Source organism: Erigeron canadensis, chromosome 9 (assembly GCF_010389155.1).
Source record: "Erigeron canadensis isolate Cc75 chromosome 9, C_canadensis_v1, whole genome shotgun sequence".
Classification (NCBI taxonomy): Eukaryota; Viridiplantae; Streptophyta; class Magnoliopsida; order Asterales; family Asteraceae; genus Erigeron; species Erigeron canadensis.
The window spans coordinates 37,309,446-37,325,560 of record NC_057769.1 but is presented as its reverse complement, the minus strand read 5'-3'; the positions used below and the strand labels follow the sequence as shown (position 1 = coordinate 37,325,560).

The 16,115-nt window shown below is 34.5% G+C and overlaps 2 protein-coding genes across 2 annotated transcripts; both read right to left on the bottom strand.

The window, feature by feature from the left end:
- Positions 1–2,052: 2,052 nt before the first annotated feature.
- On the bottom strand, positions 2,053–4,656 carry LOC122581687 (bZIP transcription factor 60-like). The gene is made up of 3 exons (XM_043753938.1): positions 4,168–4,656; positions 3,003–3,235; positions 2,053–2,463 (listed from the first exon to the last, which is right to left on the bottom strand). Exons 1-3 carry the CDS (start codon positions 4,548–4,550, stop codon positions 2,207–2,209), a joined length of 873 nt encoding a protein of 290 aa, XP_043609873.1. The 5' UTR covers positions 4,551–4,656; the 3' UTR covers positions 2,053–2,206.
- An 8,399-nt stretch (positions 4,657–13,055) lies between these two features.
- On the bottom strand, positions 13,056–15,739 carry LOC122582548 (60S ribosomal protein L9-like). The gene is made up of 3 exons (XM_043754952.1): positions 15,272–15,739; positions 13,400–13,522; positions 13,056–13,304 (listed from the first exon to the last, which is right to left on the bottom strand). Exons 1-3 carry the CDS (start codon positions 15,641–15,643, stop codon positions 13,215–13,217), a joined length of 585 nt encoding a protein of 194 aa, XP_043610887.1. The 5' UTR covers positions 15,644–15,739; the 3' UTR covers positions 13,056–13,214.
- Positions 15,740–16,115: the final 376 nt, after the last annotated feature.

Sequence of the window (16,115 nt, the reverse complement as noted above, 5' to 3'; positions counted from 1 at the left end):
ATATTAATATTTTCCTTTGTCAAACTTTTACTTACTACTCATTATAATCGTTTAGGCATGTGTCCTAACCATAACCACATGTCTTTCTTTTCTTTTACAAACTCTCCCAAATTAGTATATATTTTCGTTTGTCAAATTGTAAATGATAGGATCTTTGGTACTTGCTATATTAAAATTTTTAGACACGAATAGTAGTTATCAACGTGTTTTGCTTTTTTTAGTAACTTTCCCAATATGTATTTGTTAAAAGAAAATAAAGAAAGAAAAAATCGGCATACTATACTATTTTATTCAAGGTAGACTTAGGGGGTGCCTGAGATTGTTTTTTTTAACAAGATTATTAAATTATTATGTTTTGAAACCACAAATAATCTATTTTAAGCGTTTGGTACAAAAATCCAAAAAAATTAATTTTTCACGTTATCAATTGCTCAAAACGCAAAAATTGAAAAGTAGATGTCCTCTACTGCTACAAATCACAGGTAATATAGATTGTTACCCCGCCTTTAATTTTACTTTGATACGCTTTTAACTTTTAAGCACTATCCTTTACACACTTAATTTTACTCATAATTTAGCACCTAATTTTTAAGTTTCTAGCATTCTCAATACACCATCAAAAGTAATGAACTTAAAAGTTACCGTACTTAATTTATATTATGCTTAACTTATTTATTAATATACAAAGCTAACGAAAATATAATATTTGAGGATTATTCTTTCTTGATCGACAACAAAGTTTGAGGATGAATTATACTGGCCTCTTCTTTGCTATTGACTTTGCACATTTCTTATATATTACAAACTTATTTACTTGATATTTGAATAATTTTCATTACTTTATATTATCTTCGACTTATATTTTTTGTTATATCACTACTGCTACCTGTTTTTATGCCATGATAATTTGTTAAAATTGTGTCTTAATAGCTTATATTTATTTATGATAATGTGTTTTGATATCTATTTTTTTATTATTGTCTTTTTTAGTCATTTGACTGGTTTAGTCACCAAATTATAACTTACCAAACATTCAAAAAAACTAATTATTTGATTATGGCTATATTAAATAACTTAATCAGTTCCAAAACACTATAATTTTCCAAACACTATAACTCTGATTATACAAACAACATATTCTGATTATACAAACAACATAATCTATTTTTAAGTTTATAATAGATTACATGATCGACATTTGTCTTTATAAGGATCTACTATAACACATAAGAGCTTTAATGGGGATTGTGAACATAAACGTAGTAACCAACCCTTCGCTTTGGGATCCAAAAACATGTCTACGTTTGAAGATAGTCAACAAACTAAGGCTTCTTTTGTTAGTAAACCAGGGCATCAGAAGACTAAGGATTAAGAATTTGCGATTAACGGGTCATGTAACCGAGCTTATATACGCTTCAAGATTGGCGGATAACGAGTCTGCCGTGATATTCATTGCTTTTTTTTGTGTCATACGGCACTTCCTATCATTCTAGGGGACATCTTCCTATCATTTTAGGGGATATACGCTTCAAGACGATGTCTTTATATGTCGTAGTCATTTGTATATCGTAATCCATAAGCCAACCAGTGACGGGTAGCCCAAACATCTACTTTTTAATATGTGAAAATAAACATAGATTATATACTTCACTTGTTGCTCAAAAGAAATCAAACGATTATTTAGTTCACAAATAAGCAATGAATCCTGTCATAAGATGGAAGAAAAACGACAGGAATACTTGTACGGACCGAAACAAATAAGTCCAATTTTCTATATTACCCTGGTTTAAACCAAGCGTTACAAATATCAAAGAAGCATAAGATTAAATGTTGAGGTAAACTACCATTTGAAAAGTAACAAATGTTACAACCACTTTCTGGTCAAAAGTATTTTTTTTTTGTCCTGTTAACTTTGGGAAATTTTTGTGTACTGTAACTTTGGGAAGGAGGGACTGAATAAAACACAGGCCATCCACAAAGACGAAAATAAATCACCATTCATCACCATTCATCCACAAACACATACAAATCTGAATACTAAACAAAACCATCTATCCACAAAGAAGAAAATAAGGTGATGTCAGCCATACATGACCAAAAGACTAGTACAAAGTTTTGTGATTAAAGTCTCAGCCGCTATCGTCTTATTTAAGAAGGCGGGGTTAAAGGAAAAGAACAATCACAAAGAAAGAAAAAAAAAAAAAAATCAAAAAACAGCTAGGATGTTCCTTACAACTCGTAGAGAATGCAGGTTCAGTCTCATTCTCGAGCGGGACGCTTTGAATCGTTTACCCACCAAAAGGGTCAGCCTATACATTTTACTTCCCTCCTTCCTTAGAGCCACCTTTGGTAGATTTTCTTCTACCACGGTTACCAGTTGGCTTTGCTGGTGCAGGCTTGGAAGGACGACCAGCTGACAAACTATGCCCATCAACCAAAGCAGGGAACCCAACAGCAGGGATTCTGCATAATAATCAAAAGTCAATACAAGCTTCACTTCTAGACAAATAGCAATTTCAACTCAATGCCAGCACTGTCGCTTTAACTTAATAATACAAGTAATATAAAATGAAATATAACAATAAAAGTGCAAGTTGATCACAAAGCTAATAAATGCAATCAAAGTAACATATACTTCAAGTTGATCACCAAAGGCTTCACATGGTTACATTAAAATCCCCAATTATGTCATGTTTTCAATCAAAAAAGCATACAAAGAGCATAAAATTAATCCTAATATTATTTTAAGAACTCCAAAATTTGACCCCGAGCTTTTAGCAAACAATGATAGGCAGTAGCATATGATAATTATAAATTCCCTCCTAATATACAGTTAGTCATACTCCATAACCATAATTAGATAAGAAAGATCGAATACCAATCAAATTAAACTCACTACGGACAAAAAATAGAATTCACAGCCATAATAGCAGGCATGATGGCACTGGTGGGAAAATTAAAGAGACGATAATAATATATACAGTGTGTGAAATAGAACATACCCAAGAAGAGCACAGCAGACTCCTGCTTGGTCATGGAAGCATTGAATGCCTTAATACTACTGGTACTATGCAATGAAAAACGCAGTGCTTGATTTTCTGCCATGACACATTGGAGCAACGACCCCAATCGCCTGCATTCCCCTTCAAAGTACCTACTTTTCATCTCAAGATCCTTTACATACATTTTTTTCCTCTCTCGAGATTTTAGAGCCGCGTCTTTGTTCCTCAATTGCCTGAGCACACAATTAATTTTAGCATATCATATAGCATATATCACATACATAACTACCGAAAATCTCAAATGTCATTTTAAATTCAACATTAACATTTTCTTAGTACGCTGTCCATTTCAACTTGAGTTTAAGCATCAACATGATTCTCACTTAAAGGCTTGAACCATAAGCACCATATATAATCATATATCAAAAAGGTCAAACTATAAAGTAGATTTACCCATCTCAGCATGAATTACTATTTTATAGAAAGGGTTGTCAAAATCAGCTGAATTGGCCAGGAAATCAGGATCTGATCAGGGATCAACCATCTCAGGAGACGATTCAGACCGGATCGGACTAAAAAAGGTACTATATGACTTGTTTATAGACGATTCCGATCCCGGGTCACGAGTTCTCAAGTTCCCCAAGACAATTATATATAACAAATATTATTCTTTAAATCCCACACCCCTATTTCTTCCCAAATTTTTTTGAGGATCTTGTGAAGCTTATCCTATTTTTGAGTGAATAATCTTACCGTTTTCACACACTTTCACTCTCCAGAACACAAGTTCACACTATCAACCATATATATCTACTCTCTAGAACCTAGACCACAACCATCTTGTCTTGATAAATAAGACGATAGCAGAATATCTACTTAAGTAATTAAAACCTCTTTATATCCATTTAGGTACTTGTAACTTCATTTTACCTTAACCTTTATCGTTATAACCGTGACAAAACACATAATCTCAACACATGAACCATTGATAGATGAGTATAAAAAAAAACTTGAGTAAACATTAGGTTTTATCCAGTCAGATAAAGTTTTAAACTTTTAACAACCTATCAAAAGAAACCAAAACCCCAATAATCCACTAACAAGCTATTTACAAACTATCCATATTTATATATATAATTCGGTAAGTAATTAAAAAAATGACAACCTTTTACGCTTTTTGGCAAGAGGATCATCATCATCATCATTAACAACAGTTTCGTTCTTGTTTTCGGAATCATCGGAAACATCGACAACTTCGCCACCGCCGCTACCGGAGGAATTCCCGGCCTCTACCGGAGAATCAACGAAAATATCATTAAAAAAACCATCATCAATATCATAATTCAACGCATCTCGTCCGTTATCGTCGTTAAATAGTAACTGCTCTATTTCATCAACAGATAACGGAGGAGCTAACGATTCATTTATATTATTATTATTATGATTTAGTGGAAGGATTATAGAGGAGATGTTGTTGTTTGTTTGAAAATCATGATTATCATCCAAGGATAATAGATTGTTCCAATCGATTTCTTCTTCAATTTCCATACAAAATAGATATATTAAATTATATATGTACAGATTTTTGATTAATTGATAGAAGAAATTGGGGTTTTTTTTGGATTTAGGGTTTGGTCATATGATTTGGTCGTCATATTTGATTTATCGCATATATTTATATTTTTATTTTTATGGGGGAGAATAATAATAAAAGTAAAGAAAACGCGTGTAAGCAAGGCTTCGTCATTCATCCAATCAGATTTCACCATTTCTCAATCTCATTTACTTTCGCACCGTTTTCCTTTTCCTTTTTCCCTTTTTTTTTTTTTCTTTAACTCAAAACAAATACTCCATCCAATGGTTGGCGGTACTCGAGTTATTGAGCTTGAGCTCGTTTAAACTGAATTACAAGTTAATTGTTTCGAGCTCGAATTGAATTTTTGAACTTGAGTGATTAAACGGACGGGCTTAGAACATGCAAAGTATAGTTGAGAATAGTCATAGTCAAAGGAACCCATGCAGTTCGATTCACGACGACAAGTCCGCACAAGAACCTTGAAACGACCTTGACCAAAGTTTATGATGTTCTAAAGTTTTGTACAACTTATATAACCAAAGAGGGTGAAATTATGGAACAATGAATTTGATGATTTATTATTGATGCAATAAGGGCTTTAAATAGCCAATTACAACTTATTCTCCAAGCTAAACATTATTAAATAAATAGAAGATAAAAACACACATATATATATATATATAACATATATTAAGTAACTTCCTTAATACGCCCCCGCAAGATGGCGGACCCATCAGTCACGCCCACCTTGGATCTAAACTTGAAAAATGGACCTTTGGCAAGAGGTTTCATCAGTGCATCAGCTGGTTGATCAACAGAGTGAATGTGAAGAAATTTCAATTTACCGGCAGTTACTTGCTCACGCACAAAGTGATAATCAAGTGCTATATGTTTCATCCGAGAGTGATAGACTGGATTAGCACACAAGTAAGTGGTGCCAGTATTGTAAAAAAAAAAGTCGGGGAACATATGAGAGAGGCACAACAAGTTCTGTAAGTAATCGTTTAATCCAAGTAACTTCGGCTGCTGCATTGGCAAGAGCTTTATATTCTGCTTCTGTAGATGACCGTGAAACTGACCTCTGGCGAGAAGATCTCCATGAGATAATGTTGGAGCCCAGATAAACTAAGTAAGCTGAGGTAGATCGCCCCCCATCGGTTATGCCACCCCAGTCTGAGTCAGCAAAAGTAGAGAGTGACATGGATGAACCACGACTGAGAAATAGACCATGATAAATGGTACCTTTGAGGTAACGCAAAACCCTTTTTAAAGCTTGAAAATGGTTCTGAGATGGTGAATGCATGAACTGTGACAAACGATTGACTGCAAAAGAGATGTCGGGACGAGTAAATGCTAGATATTGAAGTGAACCCACGATCTTGCGGTATAGAGTGATATCAGCCGTAGGAGAACCATCAGATGGAGATAACACTTCAGAGGACCCAAGTGGAGTAGTAACATCCTTAGCACCGTCCATGTTAACATCACGCAAAAGATCATCTATGTGACGGTGTTGAGACAGAAAAAGTCCAGAGGATGTCGGAATGACTTCTATGCCAAGAAAGTGATGAGGCATACCAAGATCATTGACAGAGAAGCGAGCGGCAAGGGTACGAACAAAATGTTCAATGAAGGAAGAGTCATTTCCAGTAACAAGTATCTCATCAACATAAACTAGGAAATAGATGAGTTTGGAGTCACGATTGTATATGAAAAGTGAGGCATCAGAACGAGATTTGGCGAAACCAAAACTAAGCAAAAACGAAGTGAGCTCAAGATACCAGGCACGTGGCACCTGTTTCAATCCATATATAGATTTACGCAGATGACAAACGTGAGTAGGAAATTGCTCATTGACATAACCTGGTGGTTGTTGCATTTAAACCTTTTCATGCAAGGTACCATGCAAGAAGGCATTATTGACATCAAGCTGTCGAAGAGACCAATTCTGAGAAAGTGCAATAGAAAGCACGAGATGAATGGTAGTGGGTTTGGTAACTGGGCTAAAAGTGTCAAAATAATCTTTCCCATATTGTTGGTGAAAACCCTTTGCAACAAGACGAGCTTTATATTTATCAATGGATCCATCGGGTTTGCGTTTAATTCGAAAGATCCACATGCAGCCAATAGGTGTATGAAAAGAAGGTGGAGTAAGTTCCCATGTGCCATTAGCAATGAGCGCGTTGTACTCAGCATCCATGGCTTGACGCCATAAAGGATTTTGAACAACTTGTGATACTGTACGCGGCTCAAGGGAGGGTGGGATTGGATGAGTTGTGGTTGAGTTGACAAAAGACTCATTGTAATAACGAGTATTTGGTTTGCGGGTACGAGAAGAAGTGACAGGTTCAGTAGTAGAATATATTGAACCGGAGTTGGGGGAGGAACAAGGACAGTTGCTAATTCAGTGTTGGAAGGAGGACCAAGGAGAGAGGCAGTATGAATCGGTAGTGATGTACCGGATTCAGAAGAGGTAGGTATGCTTGTTGAGGTTGATGGAGGAGGAATAGGTGGAGGCGGTGCAACAGTAGGAATGTAAAGAATAAGGGTAGGCGTTTGGCTAGATAATTTGGATGATTGTTGTGAGGTTGAGAGTAAAGGTAAAGAGGTTGGAAGACTATTATTGGTTAAGTGATGGAAGGGAAATTTGTGTTCAATAAACTGAACATGACGAGAGTGATATAGACGGTTTGTGGTGGGATCAAGACATTTGTATGCCGATCTAGAGTTGGAGTAGCCTAGAAAAACACACCTGATAGATCGAGGTGCTAGCTTAGACGGAGAATAAGGTTTAAGCCATGGGTAACACTCACAGCCAAAGGGTTTGAGTTTAGTGTATAATGGAGTGGTGCCATAAAGGGCATGAAAGGGGTAAACGATTGATCAGATAGACAGCAGTTTGAAAGGCATGTGGCCAAAAATGAGTAGGGAGGCCAGAATAGTGCAAGAGAGCTAGACCATAGGGCAATGTAGACCATAGGGCAATGTATTCTCCTCCATTGTCAGAAAAGATAGAGACAAGAGGATGTTGGAAATATTTTTCCACCAAAACTTTGAATTGTGGAAAGAGAATATATTTTTCCACTTTTCCACCCCTATATATATATATATATATTACACATTATCACATAGCACATAAAAGCTGATTGGAATTTCCAGCCAACTTCAGGCCCTAATACAACAAGGAAGGAGTCTTCCCAAACCTTAGCAGCAAACTACAAAGTTGTAGCCCATTGAGATGTGAATCTACTGTAAAAAATAGAGCTCCTAACTCTTTAGGTTTGATTTTTACGAATTTTTTAGTGAACATGTGTCAAGAGGGCAAAAATTAAAAAAATTTAACCAAGCATGCATTTAACAAATTATAATCATCGGATTTGCATGTAATATAGATAATCATTAATTCAAATTAATACGAGTAATTACGGTAATCAAGTCAATAAGATTGATTATGTAATTAATTACACTATACGATGGCTCGTGATGCCATTGTTGGAATATAAACATATTAAACTAGTAATAATTACGAGTAAACACAACGGATATAAATAGATCACGTATAGCATACATTAATTAACATAATCAGTAAATAAATAGATAAGATTGCTTACCTTCTATTGTCGTGAATTGATCAAAGAAGCCTCAAATAATACCCGGAAATTGCTAGATCTTGAATCACCAAAAGCCAAAACTCCTGGCTTGCGGTTACTTTAAATCTGTCGAACACATAGAAAACGAAAACTATGTTTCCTTTGAACAAACTCACTCAACAAATAATGCAAATTAAGCTAGTGTTAATATTATAATATATTTGTTCCACGGATGGACCAAGTAATTCTTTGGGTTTCCAGTTTTGTTCGATTGAGAGAAAGTTCATACCATGTACTATATATATACATATGCAACTAGAAAGTGGTCAAACCGTGCAAATACAAATTAACATGCGCATCTAAGGGCTCAGCCCTAGAGGTGCAAAAACAAGTTAACCGGTTCCGGTTATTATTTCTAGTAACCGAAATCGGTTTTTTTTTTTTTTAAAAAATTAACCGAAATCGGTTAACCGATACCGGTTAATAACCGGTTACTGTGCATAAAATCTCAAACCTATATAACCGATTACGGTTAATATTAACCGGTTAACCGGTACCAATTAACCGAAAATAGGTTAAAATTTACCTATGCTATAAAACTGATCGAATAAGCATTGCAAACTTGGAAAACTCGACCTGTGTAATCTATGGACTTTGCAAACTGATCAAATTAGAAACTTATGAACAAGCAGAACAAACAGTAAGCAAAATATAACAAATCCAACAGAAGGCAGTAAGCAGAACAGAAGGCAGTAAGCAGACCAACACATGTTTTAATAACAAAAACATAAGTAGCAGCAACATAAACAGAAACATTACACTCATAACTGAAACATAAGTAGCAGACATAAAAAACCGAAATAGCAGTAACGGAAACATAAAACTAAAGAGTAGCAGCAGCCAGCACTGCAAGCAAGCAGCAACAACATCAGCTGCATCACAAACACAAACAAAAACTTACAAATTGCTTTATCTTTAAACAGAAACAAACACAGCAAGGCAAACAAAATAGCAAAACATAACTTACTCATCAAGTTCATCATCAGAAAGTGGAGCGGCCTTTCCTTGTGATACTTCATAGAGATGTATGGGTTCTTCTATGGCAAGTTGATCTTCAAGACTAGTCACATGTTGTATACGTTCAGCGGCGTCCAAGTAGTCTTTCAAGCAAATGCACGTTTCAAGAGAAGTTGGAGTGAGCCTTGTTCTTCTAACCGATAAAACCCTGCCACTAAGAGAAAAAACTGACTCCGAAGCGACCGTGGAAGCTTGAACACTTAGTAAATCACGTGCCATGGCGGCTAAAACGGAAAAGTGAGCTTCCTTTTCTTTCAACCAAGCCAAATTATCAAAGTTTGAAAACTCTTCGGGAAGCATTGTGGCCAAAAAGTCGATTCCCATATACCTTCCGAGTTCACTACTTGGTGTGTTACCCCGAGACCGTTTATTACTAACATTTCTCAAATTATTATACAAATTTAGCTCGCTACTCAATCTTGAGCTTGATGACTCTGAAGCCATTTTTTGGCGTATGTTTGATGTGGAACCATATTTAACCAAATACAGATCAAACATATCTTCCAAACATTTTTTAAAATGTTGAATTGCATTATCCGAGAAATTGGGATCCTTATCGTTCAAACCCAAATCATAACATATGTTTTCTAGTAACATCTCCACACCCGCAACATTTATACACGGGTTTAACGCGGCAGCACAAGTAATTGTGCAGGGCATTTCTTCAAAATATTTTTTAAACTTTGCTTTCATTGGAGCTATCATTGTTTCATAAACGTTACCCCCAAACTGAAAGTCGTTTAATTTTCCACACATCGAATATAAATGTTTTAGTACCAAACTACTAGTGGGATAATAAACTCCGGACAAAATAGTGGTTGAGGTTTTAAAAACTTCAAGTAACTGGTTTGATTTTACAATACTATCCCAACCCACAGTAGGAAATTGTTCGGCCAAACCTTTCGAAACAAGACCGTCATGAAACAATTCTAAAGTAGCTCTTTGTTGAATAGCACTATCTAACATTTTCCAAGTGGAGTTCCACCTAGTCGGTACATCCCAATTAGGACCAAGACATGGTTTCTTTAAATCCTTACATAACTTCTCATACTCCTTACGTCTTCTTTTAGAAGTTGCAAAAACATCTTTTAACATTTCTTTAAAAACCTCTATTACCTTCTTAATTGCGGGCACCTCTAGTCCATGTTGCACAACCAAATTAATGATGTGTGCAACACATCTACTATGATAAAAACACACCCTTCAGAATAGGTTCATACTTTATCTTCAATTTTTGAACTGCACTTGTATTATTTGAAGCATTATCAAAAGAAATTGAAAATATCTTTTTTTCCAACTTATAAGTTTGTATTACTTCATCTAAAATATCAAATAAAGCATTTCCGGTATGTGGATATCCAAAAATCTCAAACGCAATTGTGCGTTTCATCAGTTGCCAAGTTTTTGGATCAACCCAATGTGCCGTAACACAAAGATACGATTCAGGTAAACCATGGGGGGCGGACCAAACATCAGTGGTTAAATTAACACAGGTTTCTAACTTTTCAAAATCCAAAATTAATTGTGCCTTAGCTTTTTTCCACATGTTTATACAATGCTTTCTAAGGGTAGTACGACTTATATGAGTATAAGAAGGTTGGAGTGTCTCACGAATCAACAAAGTCAATCGTTGGTTGTCAAAGTGATTGAATGGCAAGCCCTGTTGAATTACAAATTCAACCATCCTCTTACGAACCTTTTCCACACTGTAATTAAAAATACCCCCCTCTTTCGATATTTGTGATTGACCGGAAGTTGGAGTGATTTTCAATACCTTGCAATGGTCATTAATATGCGAATTTAAAGTGGAATTGGCACCGGGAGCCAAAAAATTTCCACAATGTTTGCATCTGGCCTTCTGCTTTCCATTAGACATCTCACATAAATCAAAATGTGAACATGTTTTTGGGTTCCTCGTGCAGGGTAATATATTCACCACAATTAGTTCACTTGTGGAAGCAGCAACTTCACAAGAATCGTTAACACTTGAGTCAGTGACCATGGAAAACAAATCGATTGAATGATTATATCGATTGAATGACTGGATAATTAAATCATTCGATCAATCGATCGACCGATTTGGGAATTTAGATGTATGGGTTATTCGATCAATCGATCAACCGATTTGGGAATTTAGAGTGGGATCGATTGGGAATTTAGATTGGGAATTTAGAGTGGGATCGATCGACCGAGGGTTATTAGGTTATTAGGGTTATTAGGTAGATTGGGATCGACCGTGTAATAATATAAATAATATAAATAGTATTAATAATATATAGATTAACCGGTTATAGGTTTTTTTTTTTTAAACAAACCGGTTATTGGATAACCGGTTATTAACCGATTCTTGTTTTGAAAGTCTTGATCGGTTACTAACCTACGATTAATAATAACCTATAACCGGTATAGTAATAACCGGTTAGTAACCGGTTAGGTTAATCGGTTTTGAAACGAATCGGTTCGGTTAACCGATTTTTTTGTCCACCTCTACTCAGCCCTCAAGCTATCAATTTTATATTTTGCTTAAAAGGCCCATATAGCCCAAGAGGAGAAAGTAAACCATTAATTAAGCTGTACAAATTTGATCAAGTAAAAAAGATGGACAGAAATACAACAATTGTCGCTCCAATTAAAATTAAAAATTATTGTCAATGATGGCTAGTTCAACTGGGCAGAGGCATCCCAGGTTTTACCTAAGGTCTTGAGTTCGATACTTGGGATGACAAGTTTTGGGGTTTTTTCTTCCGAATAAACGGTTCATAGTTAACATCTCGTTGTCTAGGATACGTGCAAGGCTTCACTATTATACGGTGAGGTTTCCCTGATTACGGATACCAACTGAATGTTCGGAAAAAATAAATAAATAAAATAAAAAATTATTGACTATATGAGACGCACGCAAAATCAATTGTAAACAATTATACAAGCATAAGATAACGCATAGCAATTGTAAACAATTATATGAGAATGATATGTTACTGATATAAATAACATAACTTCGATAATTTTATTATAATGTGTTAGGAATATATAATAACATGTAGCAATAATACAGATAACATGTGAAAACAATGAGAAAAAAAAAATACAAATAAAAAGAATAACAAACCAAAATCTAGAGGGAAAAAAAAGAGGCTACAAAACAAACCGATCAACCACCTTCTTTTAGTTATAATATTATTGTAAAATATTGTAAATTTGAACTTATAGGAAAAGCTCTAGGAAACGCTTTCTAAAGTCTATATTAATTACGATAAATGATAAATCCTCATAATTCATCCTCCTAATTCATGAGATCATAACATATGTAAATGATGAAAGAAAATAAGTACATTACACATGTCAAATTTTAAATCAATTAGAAGGATTATTAGGCTAAAATTCAGGATTATTAGGCTAAAATTCAGGATGATTTATTAGGCTAAACTTCGAATTAACAGATTGCTTGGTAGGATTTGGGAATGCAGATAGTGTGGCAGAGATGGGGCAATGCAGATAGTGGTGCCAGCATTACAAATTAGGTACTTTCCTCACTTTCATAGGGGCGTTACGGCTTTCAGCCTTTCACCACTTAATATCATTATTTTGCATTGCAAAGTTGCAGCAGCCCACAGTAGAAGTTGATTTCTTGAGGACAAAAACTTGTATTATTGATAGACTTGATTTGAAGAACTTTTGACAAAAACTTGTATGACATAACAATGCCTAAAAACCATTAACCAACAGTCTTGAATGATTCTTAGAAACCAAGACACCTAAAAACTGCTTGTATTCATTGCATAAGCACATTCTTAGAAAACGATAACTGAGTACATGCAAAACGATAACACGGTATTATAGAAATAAAACGGTCCAAAAACTTAAAATTCGACGGTAATGTCTATGAAAAGATGTTCAAAATATAGGTTAAAAGGATAACAATCTGGTAGAAAATGATGCCGCACCGAGATAATTCACTACCTAACAAATTTAATTTTCACCCTCCTCGATCTTTGCCTTGTCACTCACATAGATACCATCAAGAAACTTACGAATATCTTTGTTCTTCACATGGCATTTCTGCATATAACACAAAAACCATCAATGGCTGAAACATGCAAAAAGAAAACATACAAGCTCACATGTAAACAGATGCAAGGGGATCAATGATATACCTGGTTAATAAGAGCACAAGATCTCGAGACAAGTTCAATGTCATTTCCATCAAGTACAAGTTCATCCTTCACCTTCTCAGACCTAACAACAGTGACTCCATCAAGCAGATCAACCTTCCTCACCTGTTCATGAACAAGAATGATACCTTAAACAACTTTTACACAAAAAATATATATTATTAGCCGTTTAATCACGGCAAACTGTAAATGATAGAAAATAAAAAAATCAATCATGATTTTCCACAACCAACAATGCCCAAGTATGAATCAGCTACAGCAAAAGAAAACATCAAGCATACAAATAACTACAACGGTTAAAATATGTTTCATATTAATTTCAATACATCCTGCAATCAATACCCTAACACAAAATAAGTAAGTTTAAGCAAGACTCCCAACACAAACTAAGTTTCGAATAAGATTAGACTTCCACCAACATTTGGGTTTCAAATTGATTTCAATACCAATCAGTGCATCAGCAAGCCATTAATAAATAATACATACAAAGGAATAAAAAAGGAAAACTGATATAAGAAATGTCAGAAATCTTTAAGAAAAAGGGCAAAAATATGATTTGAAACACATTGGAAAAGTCACGGATTTGATTGCAATAACTTAAAAAGGAGATAACGTCAAACACAGAAGGATCAAAACTAAAAATATTAGACTGATGAAACCAAAACATGACAAAAGTTGTATTTAAGAGCATAAAGCAACACTAAAATGTAAGTAAAGAAACACAGCATAAAACAAAAAAATAAAGTAAATCATTTGCATTTCTATTATAACATCATATCATAAATATAAAATTAGCTGATAACACATACAAAACAAAACCTAATACTATACCAAAAAAAAATATAAAAGGACAACATCAATAAAACATGGCATAGCAGTGTATCATGAAAAAAACAACCTCAATTATCACAAAACAACAAAGTCTTCTTAAAGAAAATCATCTAAAACATAACAATATTACAAGAATGAGCCAATAGCAGAAAATCATCACTAATTTACAGTCTAATGTAACCAGACCTTGAAGCATAACTACAAATTGCCTGAAAAAAGGTAAGTAAAGTAACACACAAATCACAATACCGTCAAACACGGTTATGGGTCCCAATAGCGTCTTCCATAAATTACCTATACATATATAGACGCTATACATATAAACAAATTCAAACACATGAGCACTAAATCAAACATACCCATATGACCAAAACTGAGCATATCTTAACATCAATCAAACAATTCAACAGAAACCAAACAACAGCATAGCTATATGTATATATAAACACATAGAAACACCATATTAAAGAGACCAATCAATAAAGGCCTATTTTATCAAGGGATACAGTTTACTGTCAAAACTGCTTCTTCATCATATTACTCTTATTTACATGTAACTTACCATAATGTCTGTGTATTCAACAAGGTGGACTTATTGATTCCATAATCTTGTAGAAGGAATCTAAGTATAGTAGCAGTAATAATAGAATATAATGTGACAATATGTAACCTAATCAAAGGGTAAAAAATTAAACATATAGCTAGCAACTAGTCTTTTATTTTTGTTCAACTCATACATCCCACCTGTCTCTATAATTTTACTTCTCTTTAGTAAGAAAAAAAAAAATCCAGTCCAAACTAACCAAAACATATATGTTTTCAAAAGGGCCTATAAAGAAACAACCGAAACAAATAGATACAAAACAAATACAAATATAAATCAAAGAAAACACCAAATGAACACTAAATTCAACAGACCCAGATGACCAAAACTAATAATTCAACAAAAGATATAGACACAGAACAATATATACATACATATAAAAACAATCAAGATAAAAGGTTAACACAAAAAGAAGGTACCTTTTTTTCACCCAAAAAGTTCCTGATCTCAATAGCTTTGTTATTATTAGTAATACTAGCATTGATAGGAAAATGAGCATACACAAATCTCATCTTGTACCTAAACCCTTGAGTAACACCAATAATGAGATTGCTGACGTGGCTCAAAGCAGTCCTAATGGCGGCAGTAGTTTTTCTTGACCCAAACCATGCATCAACTTTGAGCTTACGTTTGCCATCTTCATCAGTGATGAGCATGAAATCAAGATTCAAGTGTTTGAAGTTGCGAGTGAGAGTGCCACGTGGACCAGTGACTTCAATGATCTTTGCTTTTATTTTGATTTGTATCTCTTCTGGGATGTCCATTGTTTCCGATGACAAGATGGTCTTCATGGTGGTGGGTGGTTTGTGAGGTGGCGGCGGCGGTGGTGGTTTGGGAGGTTAGGGTTTTGTGGGGTGTGTAGAGAAAGAGAAACCCTAGTGGGATATATGGATGTATATATCATATGTATGTATAGTATAGGTCAGGTGGAAATGAATTTGGGCTTTTTGAGTAGGTTATCGGGCCTTGGTCTTTTGTTTTGTATAAGTCCATGATTTCAAAGGTTTATTTTCATAGTTCAAAAAAGGAGTTTATTTTGACATTATTTTTTTCTTTTTGTCATACATAACAAAGTTTTATGTTTTTATAACGTTTTATGCTACGTAATATGGTCTTTGTGTTGATTTCCTATGTTCATAAGTTGTTTGTCTACATATTACTTGTGTTAGATTTTTTAATATTTATGAAAGTAAGAGTTTAAACCATATCCTCATACTTAGGGTAACAGGTTCACACTATAAACTCTGACTTTTAATAATACAT

Coding starts and splice junctions, on each gene's coding strand:
- LOC122582548 (XM_043754952.1), bottom strand. CDS start 15,643: ATGAAGACCATCTTGTCATCGGAAACAATGGACATCCCAGAAGAGATA. Junction 13,523..15,271: donor ACTTTTTGGGTGAAAAAAAG/GTACCTTCTTTT, acceptor GTTCATGAACAG/GTGAGGAAGGTTGATCTGCT. Junction 13,305..13,399: donor CTTGTGCTCTTATTAACCAG/GTATATCATTGA, acceptor TGTTATATGCAG/AAATGCCATGTGAAGAACAA.
- LOC122581687 (XM_043753938.1), bottom strand. CDS start 4,550: ATGGAAATTGAAGAAGAAATCGATTGGAACAATCTATTATCCTTGGAT. Junction 3,236..4,167: donor CTTGCCAAAAAGCGTAAAAG/GTTGTCATTTTT, acceptor TTGTGTGCTCAG/GCAATTGAGGAACAAAGACG. Junction 2,464..3,002: donor GTCTGCTGTGCTCTTCTTGG/GTATGTTCTATT, acceptor ATTATTATGCAG/AATCCCTGCTGTTGGGTTCC.